The sequence below is a fragment of the Triticum dicoccoides genome, chromosome 6B, assembly GCF_002162155.2.
Source record: "Triticum dicoccoides isolate Atlit2015 ecotype Zavitan chromosome 6B, WEW_v2.0, whole genome shotgun sequence".
NCBI classification, from domain to species: Eukaryota; Viridiplantae; Streptophyta; class Magnoliopsida; order Poales; family Poaceae; genus Triticum; species Triticum dicoccoides.
This window is the reverse complement of record NC_041391.1, coordinates 658,533,069-658,547,609: the sequence shown is the minus strand read 5'-3', so window position 1 is coordinate 658,547,609 and position 14,541 is coordinate 658,533,069. Positions and strand designations below refer to the sequence as shown.

At 44.0% G+C, this 14,541-nt stretch overlaps 1 protein-coding gene across 2 annotated transcripts in view; it reads left to right on the top strand.

The window, feature by feature from the left end:
• LOC119325899 (amino acid transporter AVT1A-like) overlaps window positions 1–14,541 on the top strand; it is a 32,686-nt gene that overhangs the window by 16,299 nt on the left and 1,846 nt on the right. For both annotated transcript variants that reach the window (XM_037599621.1, XM_037599622.1), the window contains exons 2-9: window positions 10,378–10,601; window positions 10,674–10,888; window positions 11,667–11,690; window positions 11,843–12,023; window positions 12,105–12,324; window positions 12,402–12,537; window positions 12,622–12,641; window positions 14,233–14,378. In XM_037599621.1, the coding sequence (XP_037455518.1) occupies window positions 10,378–10,601; window positions 10,674–10,888; window positions 11,667–11,690; window positions 11,843–12,023; window positions 12,105–12,324; window positions 12,402–12,537; window positions 12,622–12,641; window positions 14,233–14,378 (1,166 nt within the window). The remainder of the gene's footprint in view (window positions 1–10,377; window positions 10,602–10,673; window positions 10,889–11,666; window positions 11,691–11,842; window positions 12,024–12,104; window positions 12,325–12,401; window positions 12,538–12,621; window positions 12,642–14,232; window positions 14,379–14,541) is intronic.

The window sequence follows — 14,541 nt, the reverse complement described above, 5'->3', positions numbered from 1 at the left end:
TGGGCCCGCCATTGCTTCTTCATAGTTTGAAGGTTCACCGTTGTCTAACAACATGATTTCCAGGACGGGGTTGCCATACCACTCTGTTGCGGAACGTGTCCTTGTGGACCTACGAAGTTCATTAGCAACTTGATCCGAAGTACCTTGATCATCATCATTGGTTTCCTCTTCAGTTGGTGTGGGCATCACAGGAACATTTTCCTGAGCTGCACCACTTTCCCGTTCGAGAGGTAGTACTTCATCGAGTTCTACTTTCCTCCCACTTACTTCTTTCGAGAGAAACTCTTTTTCCAGAAAGCATCCGTTCTTGGCAACAAAGATTTTGCCCTCGGATCTTAAGTAGAAGGTATACCCGACAGTTTCCTTAGGGTATCCTATGAAGACACATTTTTCCGACTTGGGTTCGAGCTTTTCAGGTTGAAGTTTCTTGACATAAGCATCGCATCCCCAAACTTTTAGAAACGACAGCTTAGGTTTCTTCCCAAACCATAATTCATACGGTGTCGTCTCAATGGATTTAGACGGTGCCCTATTTAAAGTGAATGTAGCTGTCTCTAGAGCGTATCCCCAAAATGATAGCGGTAAATCAGTAAGAGACATCATAGACCGCACCATATCCAATAGAGTGCGATTACGACGTTCGGACACACCGTTTCGCTGAGGTGTTCCAGGCGGCGTGAGTTGTGAAACGATTCCACATTTCCTTAAGTGTGTGCCAAATTCGTGACTTAAATATTCTCCTCCACGATCTGATCGTAGGCACTTTATCTTTTGGTCACGTTGATTCTCCACCTCATTCTGAAATTCCTTGAACTTTTCAAAGGTCTCAGACTTGTGTTTCATTAAGTAGACATACCCATATCTACTTAAGTCATCAGTGAGAGTGAGAACATAACGATATCCTCCGCGAGCCTCAACGCTCATTGGACCGCACACATCGGTATGTATGATTTCCAATAAGTTGGTTGCTCGCTCCATTGTTCCGGAGAACGGAGTCTTGGTCATCTTGCCCATGAGGCATGGTTCGCACGTGTCAAACGATTCATAATCAAGAGACTCTAAAAGTCCATCGGCATGGAGCTTCTTCATGCGCTTGACACTAATGTGACCAAGGCGGCAGTGCCACAAGTATGTGGGACTATCGTTATCAACTTTACATCTTTTGGCATCTACACTATGAACATGTGTAATATTACGCTCGAGATTCATTAAGAATAAACCATTGACCATCGGAGCATGACCATAAAACATATCTCTCATATAAATCGAACAACCATTATTCTTAGACTTAAATGAGTAGCCATCTCGTATTAAACAAGATCCAGATACAATGTGCATGCTCAAACTTGGCACTAAATAACAATTATTAAGGTTCAAAACTAATCCTGTAGGTAAATGTAGAGGCAGCGTGCCGACGGCGATCACATCGACTCTGGAACCATTCCCGACGCGCATCGTCACCTCGTCCTTCGCCAGTCTCCGTTTATTCCGCAGCTCCTGCTGTGAGTTACAAATATGAGCAACGGCACCGGTATCAAATACCCAGGAGTTACTACGAGTACTGGTAAGGTACACATCAATTACATGTATATCAAATATACCTTTGGTTTTGCCGGCCTTCTTATCTGCTAAGTATTTGGGGCAGTTCCGCTTCCAGTGACCCTTCCCCTTGCAATAAAAGCACTCAGTCTCAGGCTTAGGTCCATTCTTTGACTTCTTCCCGGTAACTGGCTTACCAGGCGCGGCAACCTCCTTGCCGTCCTTCTTGAAGTTCTTCTTACCCTTGCCCTTCTTGAACTTAGTGGTCTTATTGACCATCAACACTTGATGTTCTTTCTTGATTTCAGCCTCTGCTGACTTCAGCATCGAGAACACTTCAGGAATGGTCTTTTCCATCCCCTGCATGTTGTAGTTCATCACAAAGCTCTTGTAGCTTGGTGGGAGCGACTCGAGGATTCTGTCAATGACCGCCTCATCTGGGAGGTTAATGTTCAGCTGGGTCATACGGTTGTGCAACCCAGACATCTTGAGGATGTGCTCACTGACAGAACTGTTTTCCTCCATCTTACAACTGTAGAACTTGTCGGAGACATCATATCTCTCGACCCGGGCATGAGCTTGGAAAACTAGTTTCAGCTCTTCGAACATCTCATATGCTCCGTGATGCTCAAAAACGCTTTTGGAGCCCCGGTTCTAAGCTGTAAAGCATGCCGCACTGAACGAGGGAGTAATCATCAGCGCGAGTTTGCCAAGCATTCATAATGTCTTGGTTCTCTGGGACGGGAGCGTCACCTAGCGGTCCTTCTAGGACATATTGTTTCCTGGCAGCTATGAGGATGATCCTCAGGTTCCGGACCCAGTCCGTATAGTTGCTGCCATCATCTTTCAGCTTGGTTTTCTCTAGGAACGCGTTGAAGTTCATGTTGACATGAGCGTTGGCCATTTGATCTACAAGACATATTTGCAAAGGTTTTAGACTAAGTTCATGATAATTAAGTTCTAATCAAATTATGAACTCCCACTCAGATTAGACATCCCTTTAGTCATCTAAGTGTTACACGATCCGAGTCGACTAGGCCGTGTCCGATCATCACGTGAGACGGACTAGTCATCGTCGGTGAACATTCTCATGTTGATCATATCTTCCATACGACTCGTGTTCGACCTTTCGGTCTCCGTGTTCCGAGGCCATGTCTGCACATGCTAGGCTCGTCAAGTTAACCCTAAGTGTTTTCGCTGTGTAAAACTGTCTTACACCCATTGTATGTGAACGTAAGAATCCATCACACCCGATCATCACGTGGTGCTTAGAAGCGACGAACTGTAGCAACGGTGCACAGTTAGGGGAGAACACTTCTTGAAATTTTTGTAAGGGATCATCTTATTTACTACCGTCGTCCTAAGTAAACAAGATGCATAAACATAATAAACATCACATGCAATTATATAGTTGTGACATGATATGGCCAATATCATATAGCTCCATTGATCTTCATCTTCGGGGCTCCATGATCATCTTGTCACCGGCTTGACACCATGATCTCCATCATCATGATCTCCATCATCGTGTCTTCATGAAGTTGTCACGCCAACGACTACTTCTACTTCTATGGCTAACGCGTTTAGCAATAAAGTAAAGTGAGTTACATGGTGTTCTTCAATGACATGCAGGTCATACAAAAAATAAAGACAACTCCTATGGCTCCTGCCGGGTGTCATACTCATCGACATGCAAGTCGTGAATCCTATTACAAAGAACATGATCTCATACATCACAATTCATCATTCATCACAACTTCTGGCCATATCACATCACATGATCAATCGCTGCAAAAACAAGTTAGACGTCCTCTAATTGTTGTTGCATCTTTTACGTGGCTGCAATTGGGTTCTAGCAAGAACGTTTTCTTACCTACGAATAACCACAACGTGATTTTGTCAACTTCTATTTACCCTTCATAAGGGCCCTTTTCATCGAATCCGCTCCAACTAAAGTGGGAGAGACAGACACCCGCCAGCCACCTTATGCAACTAGTGCATGTCAGTCGGTGGAACCGGTCTCACGTAAGCGTACGTGTAAGGTTGGTCCGGGCCGCTTCATCCCACAATACCGCCGAAGCAAGAAAAGACTAGTAGAGGCAAGTAAGATGACAAAATCCACGCCCACAACAAAATTGTGTTCTACTCGTGCAAAGAGAACTACGCATAGACCTAGCTCTGATACCACTGTTGGGGAATGTTGCAGAAAATTAAAAATTTTCCTACGGTTTCACCAAGATCCATCTATGAGTTCATCTAAGCAACGAGTCAAGGGAGAGAGTTTGCATCTACATACCACTTGTAGATCACGAGCGGAAGCTAGCCAAGGGGATGGTGATGATGGAGTCGTACTCGAACGTGATTCGGATCACCGATGTCCAAGTGCTGAACGGACAGCACCTCCGCGTTCAACACACGTACGGGACGGGAGACGTCTCCTCCTTCTTGATCCAGCAAGGGGGAAGGAGAGGTTGAGGAAGATTGCTCCAACGGCAGCACGACGGCGTGGTGTAGTTGGTGCAGCAGTACTCCGACAGGGCTTCGCCAAGCATATACGGAGGAGGAGAGGTGTTGGGGAGGGGAGGGGCTGCACCTTGGCTTGTGTTAAGCTCCCATGCGCCTCCCCACTATATATAGGGGTGGAGGGGCTGGTTTCTTGCCCTCCAAGTCCATTGGGGCGTTGGCCAAGGTGGGAGGAAAGAAATCCCATCATTTCCTTCCCCACCGATTGTTATCCCCCCTTTTTAGGGATCTTGATCTTATCCCTTCGGGATATGATCTTATTCCTTCTAAGGGGGGATCTTGGTGCGCCTTGACCAGGGGTGTGGGGCCTTTCCCCCACTACTCACGTTCATGTGGGTCCCCCCATGCAGGTGGGCCCCACTCCGGAACCTTCTAGAACCTTCCCGGTACAATACCGAAAAATTCCGAACATTTTCCGGTGGCCAAAATAGGACTTCCCATATATAAATCTTTACCTCCGGACCATTCCGGAACTCCTCGTGATGTCTGGGATCTCATCCGGGACTCCGAACAACATTCGGTAACCACATACAAACTTCCTTTATAACCCTAGCGTCATCGAACCTTAAGTGTGTAGACCCTACGGGTTCGGGAGACATGTAGACATGACCGAGACGTTCTCCGGTCAATAACCAACAGCGGGATCTGGATACCCATGTAGGCTCCCACATGCTTCTCGATGTTGTCATCGGATGAACCACGATGTCGAGGATTCGATCAAACCCTGTATACAATTCCCTTTGTCAATCGGTACGTTACTTGCCCGAGACTCGATCGTCGGTATCCCAATACCTTGTTCAGTCTCGTTACCGGCAAGTCACTTTACTCGTACCGTAATGCATGATCTCCTGGCCAACACTTTGGTCACCTTGAGCTCATTATGATGATGCATTACCGAGTGGGCCCAGAGATACCTCTCCGTCATACGGAGTGACAAATCCCAGTCTCGATCCGTGTCAACCCAACAGCTACTTTCGGAGATGCCTGTAATGCACCTTTATAGTCACCCAGTTACGTTGTGACGTTTGATACACCCAAGGCACTCCTACGATATCCGGGAGTTACACGATCTCATGGTCTAAGGAAGAGATACTTGACATTGGCAAAGCTCTAGCAAATGAACTAAACGACCTTTGTGCTATGCTTAGGATTGGGTCTTGTCCATCACATCATTCTCCTAATGATGTGATCCCGTTATCAACGACATCCAATGTCCATAGCCAGGAAATCATGACTATCTGTTGATCACAACGAGCTAGTCAACTAGAGGCTCACTAGGGACATATTGAGGTCTATGTATTCACACGTGTATTACGATTTCCGGATAATACAGTTATAGCATGAATAAAAGACAATTATCATGAACAATGAAATATAATAATACTTTTATTATTGCCTCTAGGGCATATTTCCAACATAGCTAAGCAACGTGACCTAGATATATTTTGCCAAGAGTCACTTAGCTGATTTTCAATTTCTCAACAATTGATTTCTCTTACAAAGTTCTTCTGCTTTTGCAAGATTGCGTTGTCTCGTTTTTTGTGAGTATTAATATGTACTCCTATGCTAACTATATTTGATGTTCACAAAGATGCTAGTGATATTTGGATTTTATATATAATAAAAGTAGACCCGGGGGCCATAATTTTCACTAAAGGCTTATGACAATATTCAAGGCAATGATCATGTATATAGGCATCACATCCAGAACAAGTAGACCAACTCTTGCCTACATCTACTACTATTACTCAACCCATCAACCACTATCCAGCATGCATCTAAAGTATTAAGTTCATAAAAAACAGATAACGCCTTAAGCAAGATGACATGATGTAGACAAAGTAAATCCAATCAATATGAATAAACACTGCCATTTTTCCCTTAATAGCAACAATACAAATATGTTTCTTGTCCCCTTCTATCACTGGGATATAGAGCACCGCCAGATTGAACCCATTACAAAACACCTCTTCCATTTCAAGATAAATCAACCTAGTTGGCCAAACCAAAGAGATAGATCAGAGAGAAATACAAAGCTATAATAATATGCATAAAAGAATTCAGAGAAGACTCTATTAATATTCAGAATAATGTGATCATAAACCCACAATTCATCGGATCCCAACAGATACACCGCAAAAGAAGATTACATCAAATAAAACTCCAACAACATCGAGGAGGACATTGCATTGCATATCAAAGACAGAGAAGAAGCCATCTAGCTATTAGTTGTGGACCCATAGGTCTGTGGCAAACTACTCACACATCATCAGAAGGGAAGCAAGGTTGGTGTAGAAGCCCTCCGTGATCGATTCCCCCTCTGGCAAGGTGCCGGAAAAGGCCTCCAGATGGGATCTTGTAGAACATGAACTTGCAGCGGCGGAAAAAGTATTGTAAAACATAACAATCAACTACATCGTCCCGGGCATTGGTAACAAGGGAAATGGGTTCATCTTACCTCATGATATGACTCAAGAACATAACTTAAAATTCTCCTACTTCATGCATGGTGGGGAGGAATAATTCTAATGCAACAAAATCATAGGTATTGTAAAACATGATCAAATGACTTGCCTGGTTGACGGTCTTCGAAAGCTAGCAACTCATAATAGCAGGTCTCGCACTCCGGGAATTCTATCGAGTCAAACAACAGCACAAATAAGTATACCACTATAGAACATAACAACAAGTTAATGTAAATGACCCAAAGCACTCAAACCAATACCAAAGAAAACTCGAAGAAAAACAAATCAAGGTTTTCATCACTTCAAGCAAACAACTAGGAAACAGTTTTATCCTACTAAAACTTTTCCTAACAGAACCTAAACACTAAACAAGGGTTTTGCTAACTAACAGAAAGGAAAACATCATATAAACTAGGTGCAAAAAGAATCACATCAAAAGCTATTATAGAACTCCTATTATGCCTAAAACAAAACTAGAATAATTTTATTATTATTTAACTATAAATAAAATTTCACCCTCTGTAACTACAGAAATTAATCTAAAATAATTATAACAGAGGTAAAATAAAATTTTATAATAACTAGAACAGCAGGAAACAGTAGCAAGCTAAATAAAACTAGAAAAGCTTGATTTCGAGTAAAACTAATTTTAATACAATCTAAAATACCCCAGCAAGTTTCTACTGCTAGGCAAGGTCAAAACTAAGCGGTAAAAAAATCACTAAAATAGAATAATCCTAACTCAATTTATGGCAGAAAAACTAATCTGACTAAAACTAATATAAATTATTCTTTATAAACTTAAACATGGACAAACCTATTTTCTACAGAAACTACAGTAAATTTTTAAACTAACAAAAAAAATAATCAACTAAAAACAATAAATATCCTAATAGTTAGAGCTTTTACAAAAACAGAACTATTTTCTGCTAAAAACAGAAACTAAAACAGAAACAAAAAAACAGGCGCGACTGGGCCTATCTATCGCTCAGGCGAAAACTAACTAAAATGCACTCGCGGGTAAATAGAAAAGGTAAACGGTCGGTTCAACCGAACCACTAACTAAACTGTAAAAAAACGCCATATAAAAAACCGTATCCCTTCAGGGTTCTAATCTGGGGCGTTGGTTCGAGATCTAACGGTAGAGAGGAGCTCGGGCTTACAGCAAACGGCGGCGATGGACGGAGACGACGGCGGTGGCTCGGGCGTGGTCGGCGGCGTCGCTCCGGCGGTCGGGAAAGGCAGAGGACATGTCGGGCGGCTGCGGAGGAGTGAGGCGAGGTCGGGGGTGGAGCTGGTGGAGCTCGGGGGCGTCGGAGGAGAGCGGGACGAGGTGGTGGAGCGTCGGGCGCTCTGTAGCTCCGGTGAGCGGCGGGTGATGCTCAAGGCGGCGACTCCGGCGTTTCCTAGGAGAAGGGATGATGTCAAGGCGGTGCGAAAGGAGGTGGCGGTTCGGTTGAAGGTGTTGGGAGGGCAGGGGGTTGCTCACCGGCGTTGGAAGCGACGGCGAACCGAGGCGGCGGCGGTGAGATGCGTTTTGCGAGGGCGTGGTCTGTGGTGGGGTTTAGGCTAGGATTTTAGGGGGGGTCGGGAGAGGAGGCGAAGGGGTTTATATAGGGCATGGACTTGGGTGAGGGGGTGACGCGGGATCGCGAACCCGAGAAGATCGCGGCGACGGGCGGCTCCAGTCGTGCTCTGGCGTGGCATTGCGTGCGCCAGGGGAAGAGAAGGCGTGGGGTCAGCGGATCAGAGAGGGAGAGAGAGAGAAGAGCGAACGGGCGACCGGTGCGAGGGGGATTCGGGTGCGGGCGCTGCGCGCGGGGCTGGCGGCTCGGCGTTGGCTGGGCCGTTGGCCTGGCCAGCTCGGGGGGTTTTCCTTCTTTTTGAAATAAGGCAGAGAGAAAAACTAAATAAAGAAAAACATATACTATATATATATATATATTAATAAACTCAGAAGAATTATTCCTACAACGTGGATTTTTTCCAGATGCAAAACAGAAACTAAAAAACATTTTCTGAAAATTCCAAATAAAATTCAAATTTGAATTCAAACCTTTTGGCAATATTTTCTTCTGAAATTTTTTTTGGAGTGTCATGTTTCCTCCTCTCATACTTTTGCTCAAGTATTTGTCAGGTATTATTGAAATAAATTCCAATTGCCAATTCGAATTCAAATTAAAAAAAAAAACTCAAATGCCTCTGAAATTCAAATGCCACTCAAATTTCAAACAACATGCATAGATGCTTAGTTAATAATTTTAAAACATTCCAAGTTGAAAATTTGGAATGTTACACTTTGGAAGGCTGTTGGCGATGCTCTTAGACGGCAGAATATGGGTTTGGTTTCTGGCCCTGAGCTCAAATGGGCTCGGTGAACAGTAAAATCAAAAAAAATCCAAAAAAAATTGGGAGAAACATTGACAAAAGTTCTAAGCCCTAGCAAAAATTTCGTTATGAAATCACCTTCCTAGAAGGTGTGGCAAAACAAAAATGGATACTCTGAAAATGCTACTTCTAAAAGCATTTTGGAGCATCTTTTTTTTACGCCTTACAGGGATGTTATTTCCTGACGAATTTTCGCAAGCACTTAGAACTTTTGTCAATGTTTCTTACAAAAGAAATAGATTTTTTTGAATTTTTTCGATTCTACTGTTCACCATAGCTCATTTGAGCTCGGGAGCAGAAACTTTGCGTCCTTTGGTATTCCCGATCTTTTGGCTATTCTAAGAATTCACGGATGCACGTCTTGCACCCTCCCGCAAATTTGAGGCTTTGCCGCTCCATTTACACCTGAATTCGCTCCCTCCCTTCCATCCAAATGCGGCCACATGTGCAGGCAAAAAAGGGTCATGTCGTGCCAGCGCAAAGGGCTGGCCTTGAGAATCGGCCCGACACCACGTTGTGGGCCGGCCCGCGTTGTTTTTGGCCTCCTGCTTTGTTCCGGTCTACAAAGCTAAGAAAATATATTAAAAATAAAAAAATATAAGAAAATACAGAAAATCTAAAAGAAATAGGAAAACCAAAAAATGGTGTTGTATGGGTCATCCTACCGTGCTGACCCGCAAATAGAAGGGCCGTGCCCGGCCTTTAAGGAGTGATCTTGCTTCATGGCGGGGGCAGTCCAGCCGTTTAATTCGTGTGCCATGTCAGGCCCATGCAGAGAACAAAATCCATGCGCGCGGGGCGGCCTACGAGGCACAAACCATATGGCAAGCTTTATCTTCATTCTCTACACAAAAAGACCCGAATATCCAGCAACGTCAGATTTTTAGGCATTGCAACTTAAACAATTTTATGAGAAATTATGTTTGTTGAGGATGAAAAATTTAGTTGACGAGCATGACAAATATGTCTTTGTTTATTTTCTTGCCAAAAATTAACGTGCTTGCAAACTAAATTTACCATCGTCATGTCAATATAAATTGGTACAAAAAAACATCAAATTTGCCATCATATTTTTAGCATTCCCCGAAACTTGTTGTTCGCAAGCACGAAAAAGAGAATACAGAGACGGCGCGGGGAGGAGACCAGACCGGAAGGGGAAGTGACGGCGGCAGCGCCCACATGAGTTGGCGACGGAGGTGTCGGCGGGTGAGGAGCGAGGCAGCCAAAGGATTCACTGGAGTCGGTGGGTCGGAGTACCTCTGTTGACACCTAGCACTAGCACTAATATGACACTTCCCGGGATTTTTTTCTGTCAATGGGTATCATTCCTACATTGATAACCATGAATTGGTTGATGCCTTTGCTGGCATTTCCTAGTATAGCTGGCAAGAATGCCACAAGTTTTCCTTTTATGTACAGACGGTAATGACTAATGATCACGACGTGGTGTTTATTTTTGCAGGGAAGCAAGTGACTCCTACACCATTGCTGCATCTCCCATCTTTGGTTACCTGGGTTCTTCAACTAGAAAGTCCTCAATTGATGGTGACCTCAAGTTGCCTTTTATCTCGGATAAACTAGAATCTATCAAGAGCCTTCGGAGACATCTTCCTGGTTCAGTTAGAGACGAGGACCTCTCGTTTCAGCATAACGGAGGGTGCAGCGTAACGCAGACAGTCTTCAATGGTACAGCAAAGATAGATTAATAACCTCCTTAAAGTTGAACATATTTGATTATCGTATGTTTCTTTTCTATAGGTATTAACGCGCTCGCTGGTGTTGGCCTTCTTTCCACTCCGTTTACAATCCATGAAGCTGGATGGTCTGGTCTTGCACTTCTGTCTTTTGTTGCAATTATTTGTTGTTATACTGGAGTTCTTCTCAAGCATTGCTTTGAGAGCAAAGATGGCATTACAAACTATCCAGACATCGGGGAGGCTGCCTTTGGAAGAATTGGCCGTCTGTTCATATCTGTAAGCCCTGATTTCTGTAGAGTAAGATGGATCAGATAACACTCTAGATAATGTTATGAGCATCCGAGTGCCACCAAAAGCCGGAAAACAGCATAGCACATAACCGTAAAAACTACTGTGCTTCGCTATAAGGTTGTGTTTTCGATGCTATACTGTCTTGATTAGTCAAAATGCGTACATTTTCTAGGTAGTTAATTATAATTCGCTTTGTTGGTAAAAACAAACATAAATTATTTGCACAAGTATCATGTGGGAGCAATACAGACACATCTGGTGTGCCCATAACTCTCCTTTTGTCATGTTGTTTTGTGCTTGGCGTTAGTTTGACAACCTCATCCTTGCCGTGTCATTTCTGTATCTGAAAAATCACAACCTGGCGTAAACATGTTCCTTGCTAGACCATTGCCACATTTGGAAATTTACAAGCTAACATAAACACCTGCTGATTCGATTCAAGCTCTAGATCTTTATTCCTATTTTTAAAATGTTGCCACCCACTTCAGAATTTTCACATGACATGAATACATCAAAATTGTAAGACAGAAGTCTCAGTCTTAGCTACTTTTTTCGAGGAGGGGGGAATCCCCCTGGCCTCTGCATAGTTTCAGTCTTAGCTACCCCGGTACCCCCTAGTATTCTCGGAAAAAAGGTCCTAGCTATCTCTAGGCTGAGAAAATGCACATCTAAGTATCTTATTTAATTTATCTTACTTTCATGCATAAATTGTTTATCTCTGGTAGCGTAAAACACCACTAATTGATGTTTACTCTTTTTGCAGATTATTTTGTATACCGAGTTATATGTAAGTAGCTCAATTCCGCATGGCTTGTATTTTCCAAAGTTTGCCATCCAATTGCTTGATTATGGAGCAAATCATGGAACTGTTTCAAACTTATCTCTGTATGATTATTGGGAAAGACACATTTATCTCTGCGTATTATTCTTTGGATGCAGTCTTATTGTGTGGAATTCATTATTTTGGAAGGTGATAGTATGACATCAATCTTTCCTGGCGTTAATCTTAATTTCTTAGGGATTTATGTTGACAGTAAACATTTCTTTGGAGTGTTCACTACTCTTGTAATCCTGCCCACAGTATGGCTGCGAGATCTTCGAGTTCTATCATACCTTTCAGGTCGCACTACTCTTAGCCTGCATAATTAATTTTGTTACGACCATCATTAGTATTATTAACATGATATGATTATTTGCGCAGCGGGCGGTATTGTTGCAACTCTTGTAGTTTTTGTATCTGTTGCTCTAGTCGGCACCACTGAAGGTGTAGGTTTCCATCCGACTGGGGAAGCAGTGAGGTGGAGTGGTATGCCCTTTGCTATCGGTATTTATGGTTTTTGCTACTCTGGGCATTCAGTGTTTCCAAATATCTACCAATCAATGTCTGATCGCACAAAATTCACCAAGGCACTTTTTATATGGTATGCATGAACAACTTTCTTACATGGGTTAGTGTAATGGTCAAATTCTTCAATGCATGCATAATTGTATTGTGCAGCTTCGCAATTTGCACAGTAATATATGGCTCATTTGCTATTATGGGCTATCTCATGTTTGGTGACAAGACACTGTCACAAATAACATTGAATCTTCCAAAAGAGTCATTTGCCTCGAAAGTTGCTATGTGGACCACGGTATCAATTTTGCTCGACTTAATTTAATTACTACTACTGTAACATTTTATGTGATATTGATCATTAACATTTTTGTTGTCTCAGGTGATCAACCCTTTCACTAAGTATCCTTTGGAATATATTTTTCTTTGAAAAGGAAAATATATTAATATTGCGAAGATATTAATACACCCAAGCTCTGCACCAACAAGGACAGACCCAGTGCATAGAAGCTCCCACACAAGGTGGGTCTGGGGAGGGATTATAGGAACCTAGTCTTACCCCTCCAAAGTGCAATGCAGAGAGGCTGGTTCGAACCCAGGACCTCTTGGCACAAGTGGGGAGGACTTCACCACTGCGCCAGGCCTGCACACATCATGAAAAGGAAACAAAAGGAAAGGGAAAGAAAGGACCTCGCCACGGTGATCAACTCCTCTCAGCAGCAGCAGCAAAAAAACCACCACCAAAGACAGCATCCGAAAAACATAAAAGGTCTCCAAAAGCGACGCCTTCAAGAAGAAATAGTGCACAAGCACCGTCGTCAATAGATCCAAGATCATAGGTTTTCACGCTCGAGAAAGACTGAGCTCTCAAAATAATACCTTCAACAAGGCAATTGTCAGGCACAACCAATAAAGGCTAGACCTTAGATTTCATCATGAAAGTCATAACTCGGCACCCGAGGAGCACCACCAAGAATGAAATCCTCATGTGATGCCGCCCCCACTTGACACTTTTGTTACTGAAAGTTCTCAAACACCTGACTGACTCCATTGCCTTCAAGACCCCCTCCGCCTTACTGATCCTCCGATCTTAGCCATCAAGACTTTCTCTGCCGCTGTCTGTGCCATGGAAATCGAGATGCCGACATGACTCATGGTGTCAACAAACAATAGAGCTTCACATCACACCCTCCTGGAGCCACATAGGCTGATATGGACGCACACGAGCGGATACTATCCGATCCAGATATCCTTGGGCAAGATCTCCGACAGTAGTTCCGGAACACGTCAACGTCCAGATCGAGGGGGATCGATCATGCAGATCGTTGCCGAAATGTGACAAGAGCAGAAGGACCACCACCACACCGCTACCTCCACCACGCTGACGCCATCGCCGCCACGACAGAGGACACCGCCCCTCGCTGCCCACAGCCGGTGACTCGAGGCGCCAGATCCAACGGAACCAGCACCAGCAGCCTCGTTGTCACAACACGCCGACCCGTCCCGCCACCTTCACCATGCAGTCGCTGCCGCGTCGACACATCGCCACACCCATGGCCCGTTCGTCCGAGACCGCAACGCCCTGCGAGAGCGCCACGCTCCCCGCCCGCTCGCCATATCCTGCATCGTAGCCACCAGGGGAGAAGGGAGAAGCGGCCCCGCCACCGCCGACGCCAGGGGAGAAGGGAGAAGGGGGCCTCCGGCGGCGGCGAGGGGAGGGGGAGGCGGGGAGGAGGTGCGGGCGGCGGTGGCTAGGGTTTCGCCCAGCCGCCCACGAGAACGACTTGGATGACTTGTTTTCTAAAAATGGGGTAGAATAAGAATTTAAACCTAGGTGTTGGGTTTGTACATCCAGCCCCCAACCAGTTAAGCTAAGGCTCACTCCACCAACCTTTCTATCATCAAACTTTGTAAAGTCAAGGATTATAGGATTATGTTTATTTTCACCGTACCTAACTCCGTATAGAACAGCTTCATCCTTAACCACAAACAGATTTGCCTTATTTTTAAACCCATTGGCTCGGAGTTTAGAAGACTTGCGCCCTGAAGGATTTTTGAATGAAACAATCTGCTCCGTTATACTGAGGACTGCCCTTGTTGCGTCGACGGCTGTCATTGCCTTTCTTTTTCCATTCTTCGGTATGCTTTATACCTTTCATCGGCACAGATTATTTTTTCTATGTATTTTTATTAAAAATAAGAATGTCAAATCTCTTATGCATATAGAATGCATACTTATCATCATTTGCTTTTTTTGTCTTTTATTAATCCAGTATTCACTCTCAATCCAATTTACTTTTTT